At 43.0% G+C, this 13,874-nt stretch overlaps 1 protein-coding gene across 4 annotated transcripts in view; it reads left to right on the forward strand.

Moving 5' to 3' along the window:
* LOC133477108 (microtubule-associated serine/threonine-protein kinase 1-like) overlaps window positions 1-13,874 on the forward strand; it is a 59,976-nt gene that overhangs the window by 30,211 nt on the left and 15,891 nt on the right. For 3 of the 4 annotated variants that reach the window (XM_061771482.1, XM_061771483.1, XM_061771485.1), the window contains 9 exons: window positions 93-168; window positions 423-495; window positions 4,464-4,624; window positions 6,911-6,986; window positions 8,807-9,016; window positions 9,098-9,199; window positions 11,172-11,304; window positions 13,114-13,181; window positions 13,497-13,573. In XM_061771482.1, coding sequence (XP_061627466.1) covers window positions 93-168; window positions 423-495; window positions 4,464-4,624; window positions 6,911-6,986; window positions 8,807-9,016; window positions 9,098-9,199; window positions 11,172-11,304; window positions 13,114-13,181; window positions 13,497-13,573 — 976 coding nt within the window. The remainder of the gene's footprint in view (window positions 1-92; window positions 169-422; window positions 496-4,463; window positions 4,625-6,910; window positions 6,987-8,806; window positions 9,017-9,097; window positions 9,200-11,171; window positions 11,305-13,113; window positions 13,182-13,496; window positions 13,574-13,874) is intronic. The other variant, XM_061771484.1, reaches the window with a different exon arrangement.

The raw sequence follows: 13,874 nt of genomic DNA on the forward strand, positions 1-13,874 counted from the left end.
TGCCTTCAAATTAGATGCTTATTTCTGTTTTGCATTATTTGTTTTTTATCCCCTCCAGAAATTCTCAAATCCTCAATTTCTGTTTTCACCAGGAAGCAGCCCATTGGACAGCCCACGCAACTTCTCGCCAAGTGGGCCCGCCCACTTCTCTTTCGCCTCTTCAAGAAGGTTTGCATCCCTTTTTTTTTTTCATGTGAAGGGTGAACAGTGTGAAATTGTTGATGGGATTAATTTCACATGCACAGTGAAACAGGAGGCAATAATACACGCTCACATGCAAAATGAAAAATCTTTCATCTAATGTGTGTGTGTGTGTGTGTGTGTGCGCATTACTAGTATGTTATGCTCTTTAAACTGATAAGAAAAAGAGTTTTCGGCACATGGTGCGATTTTTGCCGCTGCTTGTTTTTTGTCTCCCTCAGGCCTGACGGTCGGAGATGGTCCCTGGCTTCGCTGCCGTCCTCGGGATATGGCACCAATACACCAAGTTCTACGGTAAGAGTTACTCGAAGGGCTTCAAAAGGGCATTTTTGGACATTTATATTTCAAATGATTTGAAGCGGGCGGCACTGTGTATTGAGCGGTTAGCGTGGCTGCGTCACAGTTCTGGGGTTCTGGGTCCGAATCTCACCTCTGGCCTCCCTTTGTGCACTTCCTTTAATGAAGACTAAATTGTCCATAGGTGTGAATGTGAGTGTAAATCAGCTGGGGTTGGCTCCAGCTCAGCCGTGACGCTAGTGAGGATAAGCAGTATAGAAAATGGATGCATGGATCACAACTGCATCACATTTTGTTATGACGTGTCCCATTATTATGAGTGAAATCCATCAAATGCAAAAGTTAAGCAGCTAATTTTTGCTGCGGGCCACATCGTAGTTATGGTTTCCCTCGGAGGGCCGTCATGAGCGCAAACACATATACAGTAAATGTACAATTACCTCATGTTATTACATATGCACAAAAAATTGATGAAGAACTAGATTTGTAACCGGAAGCCAGTAAACAGTTAATTCCGTTTATTTTGAAATGGGGATTGGTCACAAAAATGTTTGGAATCAACGTTATATAAAAGGGAAGATGATTTGCAAGGTTGTTACTTGAGCAAGAAACATGAAGTCGACGCACTTGATTTGCTTTCGCGGGCCACATAAATTGATGTGGTGGGCCGGATGTGGCCCCCGTGCCTTGAGTTTGACACCTGTGCATTATTTAATGAAATGTTAAAGGTATTTGGGCAAAAAAATAATAATTTTATTACTATATTTAATAAACCCATTATTTAATGACATGAATTAACAAATAGATAAAATGAATAAATACATTTTAATTAAGCTGTTTTAGGGACAATTGGCTCAATGAATGCAACAAATGACTCTTGCTAATGTTCATGCTCGTGGGCCGGATTAAAGAATGTCTGGCGTACTTTGCCCATCCCTGCTTTAGCTAGTGTGCTAAGGGCCATTTCCTTCTGCCAAACTGTATTTTTTAATAATTTTTTTTCATGATCTGGTAAACATATTTTGTGTCCTGTGCATGAATATTTATCTCCTCCTCGAAGTTTGTGTGCATACATTTTCATGCTTGAAATCAGTTGGTGCGTTCACGCTCTGAAGTTGCCTGTTCCGCTTGTGTTTCTTCTCGCTTTCGAAAGGATTTCACGCCCCACGAGCATCTGAGCGGCGCGCTCACACACACAAAAAAGAACACAGAAGAGCGTGCAAAACTTAAAAATACCTCATCAGTTGCCAGGGAAATGATTGATCTGATTTGTCTGCGCGCCATCGCTCGGTCGCCTTGGAAAAGAAAAAAAAAAAAAGAAAAAAAGTGGAGCAGTGATAATTGAAATGAATTGTGCCTCGCAGTCACAACGTGTTCCAATAAATGTTTCCGTACACCTCGCTGTGTTCCCACTGCCGCGGATCGTTAATGAGGAGGGGCGGGCGGCACAGAGGTGATTACAAAACAATTTAGGCAGAAACGTCTTGAAATCTACTGTTTTTTTTGTTCGCCGTTTGTCATTTCTTCAGAGTGGCAACACTGTACAAACAGCTACTCCTACCGTAAATCCCGTTTCTCTAATCGTGCAGTCTACACGTGTTCGTCTCCACCTCTAGCTTCATTCCTTCTGGCCGAGTGGAGCCGTTACTTCGCCTGGTTAGCTGCAGCCTTAGCCGTGCATATTGATCAGAGCAGATGAAAGGTGTGCGCGTGCTCGCGTGTGGACAACTCTTGCGTCCTCTTTAAATGCCTGCGTGCAATCTCCAGGAACGGGAAATCGCAGTGCATCGCAAAAAATAAGTTCCCCCTTTGAAAATGGCCACTTTTAAAACTTCCTTGGGAAACTTGCGAAAGTTCTACTCGATATTTTGCACATTTAGTATATTAACATTCACTCCTAGCAGGGTAGCACGGTGGCATTGCATTCTTATTCTTTTTAAGAATTTTACAAAATTAATTGTAGCCCTCACTGGCAGTACTCACAAAACCGTTGAACCCTCAGTTCACTGGGGAAAAGAAACCCAAACCGATTGTCGTAGGAACGCGCCCTCAAAACGCTTCAGTAGGCACAGCGACTGGATCCCGTGGCGTCGAAGCGGCAGCCCGGTGGCGTTGAGCAGGCAGGACCCGTGGCTTTGAAAGAGTAAATCCGTTCACGTTGAAAACAGTCAAAAATCCGTTCGTGTTGAAACAGTAAATCCGTTCGCGTCGAAAAACCAGGTCCAGACCCCCAAAAAAACTCTTCTTCCCCCGCCGCATCTCCCGCTCTTCCTCCCCACGACCCACCTCCTTCCCCCAATCCCATTGGACGCACCACCCCTTCAATCAATCATTAAAAACAAAAAAAACCCTGAAATGTTCACAGACCCCTCGGAACGCAGGACACCCCAGTATCCATCCACACAAAGAACCAAACAAACTTTTAACTAGTTTTCACAACAGCAATTCAAACAAATACAGTTCAACACATTTTAGTCAGTACACTACATAATAATAATAATAATCATTTTTTTTTATGTAAATCATCCATCCATCCATTTTCACTAGGGTCGCGGGCGTGCTGGAGCCTATCCCAGCTGTCATCGGGCAGGAGGCGGGGCACACCCTGAACTGGTTGCCAGCCAATCGCAGGGCACATAGGAACAAACAACTATTCGCACTCACAGTCATGCCTACGGGCAATTTAGAGTCTCCAATTAATGCATGTTTTTGGGATGTGGGAGGAAACCGGAGTGCCCGGAGAAAACCCACGCAGGCACGGGGAGAACATGCAAACTCCACACAGGCGGGGCCGGGGATTGAACCCGGGTCCTCAGAACTGTGAGGCTGACGCTCTAACCAGTCGGCTACCGTGCCGCTTAATGTAAATCATTTAATTTTAAAAATTAAATGACTTATAATGCTCAAGATACTGAAACATCAACAGCTCAAAGCTTTCGGGACGTGTATATTGCCGTAAAACGTGATTGGATAGTAAACAGCAAATCAGAATTGGACCTGCTGTCCGGCTCCTGATTGGTTGACAATTGTGGCTCATTTGACAAACGCTTTGAGCGAGCGTGTGAAGAAAAACTGAGGGAAAATATTACTTTTACACACAACAGAATTGTGAGCGCTTACAAAAAAAACAACACATTTTTGTGCACACGAAACATACAAACGCAGCACAGGAGGGAGACTTGAACCCAGCGTCTCTCGACCGTGAGGTAGACGTGCTAACCACGACGCCGCCACGCCGCCTCGTTTTGATTTGAAGTGACCAAATATGTATAAAGCCAGATTTGCATGACTTCCGAGTATTCATTATTGTTTCTGTTAAAAGTGCTCTGATTTATGCTGTGCACATTATAAGCGAGAGAAGATGAAGGTAATGGCGAGGGTGTGAGGATGAAAGCGACGGAGGCACATATGAGACGGCTCCTGCGGTGTTTTCCTCGGCGTGGCTCTCCGAACGGACTGCATGCATTCCCCGTCATTATTTCACTCTTCAACTTCCAAGTGACCGAGACCGGCTTCCTCACTGCAGAAATCATTGTGCGCTCAATGCCAAGCGTGACATCCCGCCGGGAGATGTGGTTCATTCAGTCTCCTATCGATCCAGGTTGCCGTTTTACCCGCTGAGCTGGCAAAAAAGCTGCTATCAACCCCCTAAAGGCAGCAGGCCACTTTTATTGCGCGAGACCGTTTCATTCCTTGCAGAGTTGAACCTTTTTTCGTTCCTCTGATCGTTCTCGGTGTTCTCTCTGTTGCGTCACCTCTCTCTTTGCTACCTCGTGTTGTTCACGTTTTTTGCACCCACTCACATGATGGTACGCTGCGTACTTTAGTTTCCTCCTCCTCGCTTGCCCGCTCCCTCGTTCACATCAATTATTAGCCGCTTCGCAGGCATCAAAAGGCCAAAGAAAATCAAAAGATATAAACCGAAGCAATTCGCTCTCTTCTCGGTGCCGCTGGTTCCTTCGCAGTCGTCCAGCTCGTCCCAAGAACGTCTGCACCAGCTGCCCTTCCAGCCCACCGTGGACGAGCTGCACTTCCTGTCCAAGCACTTTGGCAGCACCGAGAGCATCACGGACGACGACGGGGGCCGCCGCTCGCCGCACGTCCGTCCTCGCTCTCGGAGCCTCAGGTGAGACCTCGGCCAAGGAAAAACCATCCCCAGAATGTCCGTCTAACAGATTTCATTGAAAAAACGCACTTGATGATAGTATTTCACTTCACAGGTTGAGTTGGCAGTAATTGCAAAGTTTTTTTCCACTGCTGGATCAGGTGCCAATCGTAACGGCAAAAAGTACAAATACAGAAGAGCCTCGTTTTAACGGACCCCGATTTAACGGATATCGGGAATAAGGGACCGTCTGGAAAGTACGTGTCCGAAAATAGTTTCCAAAGTCCGTTAGTTGCAGAACTGGCCGCCGTTGCTTACTGGCGCAATACGGGTAGAGACTGTGACGTGTATATTTCCAGGTCACAGATATACAATATATGAATAGATTCAAACAACAGATGTGCCCGTGCCAATGTGGTGGCCATGTTGAATGTGGCAAGATTTCCAGGCATTGCAGTGATGTGGCGGCCATGTTGTATCTTTTGTCACATAGAGCTTGGCGCAGACAGAGCGCACATGGCGGTGGTGTTAACTTTAAGAGGAATACGACACACAAGAGGTTCCACAGTACATGCCTCCGCGCCAACAATTCATGGAGGCCTCCATGGCCAATGCACTGCCCCTCGAGAGAATTGTGTATTGTTTTGAGATACTTGATCGTAGATGTTGCGATCGCAGCAGGAGGTGCGTTGCGAGGGTAAATAACAGAAAGCGCACAAATACAGTACGTGACATACGAGAGTCCAAAAATGCAAAAAAAAAAACAAAAAAAAAAAACAGCGATGGCAGCCAGCAGTTGAATAATCTGGACGACTCCTCTCTGACACAGTAAGAGCTTTTATTGATCCACGTTGCCTGTCAGCGTGTGACAGGGGGAACCGCCCACCAGCAACTGAAAAACAGAACGCGGAACTGAACACGAACGTGACAACCGTACTCTACAAATACATTCTGTGAATGCTGAGAGGATCTTTTTGTCCAAACAAACGTAGAAATGCCAAAGATCGCAAATAAAGAATTGACAATTACAATATATATTCACTGTGCAATGCAAAATAGCGTTTTTAAAAGTATAAATTCAAATGATTCATACAATATGTACATACATATTGTTTTGCAAATGTGGGATGTCTGCTAATATAGAAACAATTACTTTACACTATGTATTAGTTCATGATATGAGCTGCACCAACACTGAGTGGCAGACTGTAATTTGGGATTAATTAAAGTATAATAATCAGGGAGGTGAAATTACCGCAGAACGTCAACGTGTCCATGCCAATAAACTGAAATTGATCCTGATGCACATGCCAGCCTCATACGGTATGGTATATCCTACGGGTGGACGGCCACATTAATACGCACTAAATTTGATGAGATTGTGCACATAATCTGTTAAATACAGATAAATAAGATCCACTTCAAAATGTCACACCGAGGCCAACAATTTCCTGTCTGTTGATCTGCCGACAGATTCATTTTACGACCCTGTCGAGAGGCAAAGAGGAAGCTCTATATATATTTAAGGGCAGTTGCGAGTAACAGTAAAAGCGCAAGTTTATTGCAATGGAAGGAAGCAGTCTGCGGGTGCTGTCAAAAGGAGCCCTGCAAAACTACCCGGCCTATTTTATGATGCACAATTGAGGAAAAAGCTTGGTATGCTTCCCATAAGGCGTGTACCTTTGCCCCCTGTGGTGTTGGGTGCCTCCAGAGAGCAGCAGCACTTCTTTGTCCCAAAAAATACAGGGTGCACACTCCAGCATCCCCTGGATACCTAAACGACATACACCACATCACGATTTACCAGCTCTCGGCTGGCGTATTCATCTGCTCAGCAGATCCTCCTAGATAATACTCCAGCAGGTGTCCTGGCTCTTTGCACAGCGGCCCCATTGTGTACCTTGACGTGGCTCATTGTTACTATCCACGTCACGTCAGACTTTAGCGTATTTGCCCACATCGTCGTCATCATCATCATGTGCGCTCTTGTGGCATTGCAGTGTGCGTATAGTTGCAAAAAAGGGGATTATATTATTTTGAATTCTGGAAGCCAGTGATGGAGGCGAAAGTGTTTTCTGCAAGAAGGCTCCGTTAATTAAAGACATTGTAGAGAATTTGTGAAGTGCATTAGCAGAATATGTGGACAGAAAAGACATTTCGGGAACCTATGAATGTTTTGGTGTTTTTTTTTTTTTGAAAGGGTAAAAAAAAACAGTTCCATTCTGCTCTCGCGCACCTGTTTTACTCGTCTTTTGATTTTGTCATTGGGCGATGTGTCTCACGCTCTCGCACATTGTCTCTCCTCAGCCCGGGGCGCTCGCCGTCCTGCTACGACAATGAAATCGTGATGATGAACCACGTGTACAAGGAGCGCTTCCCCAAGGTCAGACGCACACTAACAAGCCGCGGCACCGTATAAAAACACTTCGCGTTTACTGTTATTTGCCGTGGCGTGAATGTAGGAAATCAACTAATGTATACAGCGGATATAGAAAGTCTGCACACTCCTATTTAAGGTTTTTGTGAGATCAAAAATGAGACCAAGGTAAATCGTTTCAAAACTTTATACACATTAATGTGACCTAATGTGGATTTTTTTTATTTTTTTTTTATATCCACTGTATGCTGTACCCTGACTGGCCGCCTGAACAGTCTTATGACAGCCTAAACAAGAGCTTGATCTAAAAGTCTGCCTTTAGAAAGATAACAATGCTCAGTTTTGATTGCCGCTGCCAGAGACATCGGCAGCATAAATGATATTGTTATTGTGATCTGCAGTGGTGTACGGCTGTAATATTTTTGCCCCTGTCGTAAGGCAGCATTATTGGAATGCGTTAGTTGCACAAGTGTACCTATTTGTTCTTACCGGAAAAGCTTACAAAAGTATATATTTGTATAGAAATCCTTGTCCTGCTTTTCAAACAAGTACAAATGCCAAATGGTTTATTTTTCACTCACACGCAATCGTTGGTATATTTAATGTGACATTTAAATGTGATTCTACTGTTAACAGGTACCAATGGCAAATACAATTTATTTTGGAAATAGACACACTGTAATGTGACTTCTTTCAATGAATAATACTGTAATTTACATTTAACATTTTTTTTTTTCCTGTGGGATGGCATTAGTAGGGACGCATCGTTACTGTCGGCTAACGCAAATCAGTATTCCGGATCCAGCAAGTTCTGAGTTGCTGTTTTGTGGACAAACAAATCTACTGTGTCATGTTGATGTCCTGAGGGGTGAAGCTGCAGAAAACAAAACAAATCAAATCTGCGGCGGGAACAGAAGCACAAATGGCTTTGAGACGCAAACCATAAAAAAACTCTGAGCTGAACATTGAGTTCAATCACTCAGTTTTTACAAATAAATGTGTCAAAGTGGGGTGAAGGGCATTCCGGGTGCCATTGCTCGTATCCAACTCAGCATAGTTTCACACTTAATCATCTGAAATTGCTTGAAAATGCTTACATTTTAAATTGTGTTTTGGAGATAGTGCTTGACAAAGTAGCTAAATATGGGTGCATCTGAATAAATCCGCATATTGTAGAAAGGTTCATTTATTTCAGTCGGCTCAATTAAGAAAGTGAAAATCTTTCACAAAATTAGTTACGAGCAATATTAATCAAAATATGGGTAATTTTCTTATCATTCGATTAATAATGGTAAAGACATTTTTTTTTCTAATTTTTTATGCCGCCTCAGTTTTATGTGTAAATCTAAATTATTATATGTCTGTCTCGCATGTGGAAAAAGCCACGCTTGAAGTCCTATTTCCAAAAAGTTGTTGATGATTTCAAATTTTAGGCCATAGTAGGAAAGACAATTGTGATAAATACACTAATTTCTTGGCAGTCTAATGCAAGTGTAATGTAGAGAAGATTTCTTCAACTTTTGTGGGAAAAAAGATCATAAAGAATGATAACGACTTACATTTTTGCCACAGTTTTGTTGCTAGAACCCACTGACAAAGCATATAAATGGTGCTGTCCCACTGAAACACACTTCTTGCGTAACGGTAAAGACGAAAGTGTACTCGGTTTCAACAATGTTGGTGAATCCCTGCTTTAGATGTTTTGAATGGAACCAGTTGAAAGTACGAATATTGCAGGCAGTTATTATAGTCACTTTTTGAAATTTCTCATCGTCTTTCTATCTGGCCAATAATAGATGAATCAGCTGTGTGCTGTCTTCCATTAGGCCACAGCGCAGATGGAGGAGAGGCTAGCAGAGTTCATCCACAACTACTCCCCGGAGAGCGTTCTGCCTCTGGCCGACGGCGTCCTCAGCTTCATCCATCACCAGATCGCCGAGCTGTCCCGAGACTGCCTGACCAAATCGCGAGAGGGCCTCATTACCAGTGTTTACTTCTGCGAACTTCAGGAAAACTTGGAGAAACTCCTGCACGACGTGAGTCTCGAAGCCTCGCGTCTCCGTTCGGCTACTTGGCCCCACGCTGACAGACTCGATTTGATCTCGATTTGCCTTCAGGCGTACGAACGCTCGGAGAGCTCGGAGCTCACCTTTGTCATCGAGCTGGTCAAGAAGCTCTTTATCATCATATCTCGACCGGCCAGGCTGCTGGAGTGCTTGGTGAGACTTTCCGAGATGTTTTTTCAAGTTTCAGAGAACGCTTCAGTCGATAATCAATCGGCGTATCACGGCCGGAAGCCAGGAAGTTGCTATTTGAAGACCCGGTCATATTTATAGACGCAACTAAATCAATATACTTTCTTGGCTTTCACACCTGGAGACTGTACAAAGGTGCTACTTAACACACAAACCTTTCTTCCAAATTCTAAATCATTCTCGGAATGATAAGCACACAATACAGAATATATAAACAGGTGGTGTCAAACTCATTGTAGTTCAGTAAATTGATAAAGGCGCACAACATTTTAAGTCACAGGTATTTGGAACTGAACAACGTTGTATTGTACTGTCAATGAAATCAACCAGCAACAGCCATTTCAAATGGGAAAACATTCAACCAGTAGTTTAAAAATAAAGATTATAACTCAATGCAATTCGGAGAAGTTTGAAAAATAGATACATACAACATAGATTTAAAAAAAACATTTTAAACTTGGTAAAATTGCACTTTTAACCGGCAACTCATTTTATGTTAAATTGTTGAACATTTAAAATTGAATTTATATGAAGAATCGTGTTTATATACATGTTTTGACAACAGGGGCACCTTTTTCAAGAGAAGGCACTTTCACATTATTTGTCAAGGAAAAAGTTGAAGTTAATTAAGGGAAAAATAATGCAGGAAAAAAACTCTTACAAAGCTTGTTTGGTTTCAGGAGAAATAGAGCAAATCTCAGAAGGGGAAAAAACACAAGCAAAACTGTCATTTGAGTACTTTCATTGTCATTCTGGATCAAATGGGATTTTTTGCGGAAAACATTTTTTATTAAGATTTTATTCGAAGGCCATATTTCGCAGCCCCGCGTGCAGGACTGCAAGATGTTTTTTACAAGACAGCTGTAATATATTCCGACACTGCTCATTTCCTCACAGTGCATCAAAGATGGCAGGTCGCACGTCATGACCTTGGCGTGTTGCATACAGTCAATGAGCGTGTGAATACACGCTCGGCACTTAACTGGCGGACGGCCTCGCACGTTTGCCGCTAAACCCGTTCCGCCCACCTTTAGCTCATCATGGCGTCGCCAAGACGACCGTCGGTAAGGGGTCGATGGGGTCGGACAAGATGCGAATGGGATTTATTTTTTCTTCGCCGTGGCCCTTAAGGTTAGCTAGAAAAAGACAATGATCAAATGTTCCTCTAGCATTTATGTCAGTGTTGACGTCCGCTGCGGCGGAAAAAAAAAAAAAAAAGACCCTTGAGGGGGAGCGAGCAGTCATAGAGGGAGGTTAATCCTTCCTCTGCTCATTCGCTTCGCTTTGGTCAAGAAGAGGTGGGGGGTTGTCGCATAGATGGGAACACTGGAGGAAATGATCTGCCTTTTAATCAAAATCACAATGTGATCCCACAGGACACCACAACAGGAAAAAGGGACATTTAAAGTTTGCCTGCATTGATTGTTTTGTTTATGTTGTGACCATAATTTGTGTGGCACTTTTGGAATCGCTTGTTACGCTGCATTAAATGACAAAAGATGCAATAGTCACGCATTTGGCAATTATATACAGTACATATCGTATGATATTGTTAATACTGTCAAACAGACTTCTTTGCATTGCTGGAAGCCATATATCTGTGTCTCGTGTTAATGAAGCTGACACAAGACGTGAACTCGATGAATATCTATTATTTCTCCTGTCTGTTAGTATTTGGTCGTGCATATCTTCAAATCGTCTTTTCATTTTTCTTATGGAATCTTTTAGGGGATCTTACACTTGGGCTATGTGTGAGCTGTGTCTTTCACACCTATATAAATGTGTTAGAAGACATTATTAGGACTTGATCACACACAAGGTAGCAAGCAAGGTAGAGTTTTAACACTTAACAGATGAACCCAATCTGTTTTTTATTTCTGTGCACGCGTTTTTTTTTTTTTTTTTAAGCTTGTTGGTCTGTGTGCTGACATAACAGGAATTTAATCCGGAAGAGTTCTACCATCTGTTGGAGGCCGCGGAGGACCACGCCAAGGAGGGCCAGTTGATGAAGGCGGACATCCCCCGATACATCATCAGCCAGCTCGGGCTCACTAGGGACCCCCTGGAAGGTGAGCGGGAGGAAATAGAAAAGAAAAAAAAAACAAAAAACGTTTTGTTCCCACCAAAAAGATTTTGTTTTAATTATGGCCTGTAGACATTGGCCAGTTCCAAAAGATTAACTTGTATACTACTAGCTTACTTTCTGAACGTATGAGAAGAATTTATAATCTGTAAGGTGGAGGCTAATAAATAACACTGGGGAACAATTTGAAAAAAAATTCTGTTGAGTTAGATTTTTATGCTGAGTAAAACTAAAATTGACATGCTGATTCCAAAATTGCAGTCAGTTTTTTGAAAGGTGTGTGCAGCTCCCCATAGCTCAGTACTATCAATATCCGCATACAGAAAGCTAGCATAGTAGGAATGAAGAGCATTTGTGCTGGCTTTTCTCTTAACCTTGTGACCATGGGCATACCGTTGTAAATTCAATTTATTTTCTGCTGTTTATTTAGTCTTCACAGCTTGTAACTATTGCATCTTTGTGCTTTATTTTGCATAGATACATACATTTTTCATATTTTTTAAGAAAACGGGGATCTATAGTTAAAAAAACAGTTTTGGATTCTGCACCCAAAAAAGCTGTCAGACGTAGCTCAACAAAAATTGTGTTCCCCAGTGTAATTACTGCAGCAAATACTGGCAATAACCCGACTAGCAAAATAAAAGCAACTGTGGTGCTTACTTGACAGCGTCCATCCGCTTTCTGGCTGTCTCCTGATATTATTATTTGTATTATACAGCGCTATGAAAAAGTATTGGCCGCCTTCTCAAATTCTCATGTTTTTGCAACGTTTCCCCGCTTTAATGTTTAATTAATCATCAAACAAATGTAAATATCATACAAAGACAAAAGGCGGTTTTTAAATGCTGATTCTATTTATTTACGAAAAAGCGTTCAAAGCCACCTGGCCCTGTGTAAAAAAAGTAACGGACACCAATTCCCTGCGACACATGACTGCAACATCTCATAGAAAGCTATTATAACTGCATTCCATTTCATCTCCTGCGCGTGCACCAACGTTTTTGTCCACGTGGCGTACTAATGAGATGTTTTTCGCCGGTCTAGATGAGACAATATGTGACAACTGGAATCTAAGCTGCTGGAAGCGCCGTGCCGGGTAGATGTGTGGCGGCATCGGCGTCTCTAATTAATCATCGCGACTCTAGTGCCACCATCGCCGCCCCCAAACCTTTAATTAACACCTGTCAGACGGGCCCGGTCTACTCCAAGGCAAGCTGTTGATGGGCTGAATGGCCTGGAATGACTCCTTTGTAAATCTATGAGAAATATTTGGTTGTGCTCAAGACAAGATGATTTTTTTTGCATCTTCACGCGTCGGCACATGTTCGCCAACCACTTCTCCCACTTAGTTTTTCTTGGCGCACAATAGAGGTTGTGGGCGCCAGCCACATCAAACCCAAATTGACACAATTGAGTGTCCTCTGTTCTGTCAAATGCTTTGTGGCATCCTTCGTGTGTTTTTGTGCTTTAACGAAGCATTACAATAATAATCAGTGTGTTCCAGCAGCTGTCAGGCACGGTACATGTGGTACATGAACAACGGAAATTAGCAGCTTTCTGCTGGCAGGGAGCAGAATGAGTGGGAGGCAGCGCTGAAGGAAATGTGGGAAATTAATAGGAGCTTTCTTCTTCATGCTGTATTTTCTTATGTGACACGTTTGTCCGTGGTGCTCTGAAACGGAATCACGTTTCGTTTGCATTACGATGTGAGACACCTGGCGCTGTAGCGAAACTAAGCCATCCTTTTTGTTTTGACACTCAGTTTGCTTCGTTAACTATCGCGTTCTACCCCCAGACATCGTGAGCCTGGACAGCTACGACAGCGAAGGTCCGCACACGCCAGAGACGGATGACTCGGCAGAGGTACAACATTAAGAAGAGTCACACGCATTCAAGCTGACAAAACATGAGCTATGACACATGAACAAACTCCTCCACAAAGGCTACACAATCTTAATTTTGGGCACCATCAAATTGTAAAAGGTAGGGTGCAAATACTTTTTCACTGCACTGTAGATGCAGATTGCCACCAAAATGTAAAGCGTTCTTCTTTGGCGCATCCCCCTTTTTACACAATCCAAACCAACAGTGATGTAAACATCCTCTCCTTAAACTGTCCTAAGCCGTCAATGGCAGCGAATGTGTTTTAAGTGCATAATGTCTTGTCTCTGTCGCCAGGGTAAAGGGAGAGCCATCAAACCACCGAGTGAGGAGGACTTTCAGAACATCAAACTAATCAGCAATGGCGCGTACGGGTAAAGCACTCGACTACAGTACACGAATCGGTCGTAATCCTGCATTATAACTGTTCACACGACGCTTGTATTAGCTTTACAAAATGAACATACTGTGTAGAGCAGGGGTCACCTACATGGTGATCACAGGCACCAGGTAGCCCCTTAGGACCACATAAAGAGCCTTCGGGCCTGTTCTAAAAATAGCTTACCAGTGATGGGACATTGTGATTTCCTTGGAATGTTGTAGAAGATCATTTGAGAATGTGAGCACCTGCAGAGATGTATCAAAATAAAGCGTTGCAAATTGATATTTGTCTGT

Source organism: Phyllopteryx taeniolatus, chromosome 4 (genome assembly GCF_024500385.1).
Source record: "Phyllopteryx taeniolatus isolate TA_2022b chromosome 4, UOR_Ptae_1.2, whole genome shotgun sequence".
Lineage (NCBI taxonomy): Eukaryota > Metazoa > Chordata > Actinopteri > Syngnathiformes > Syngnathidae > Phyllopteryx > Phyllopteryx taeniolatus.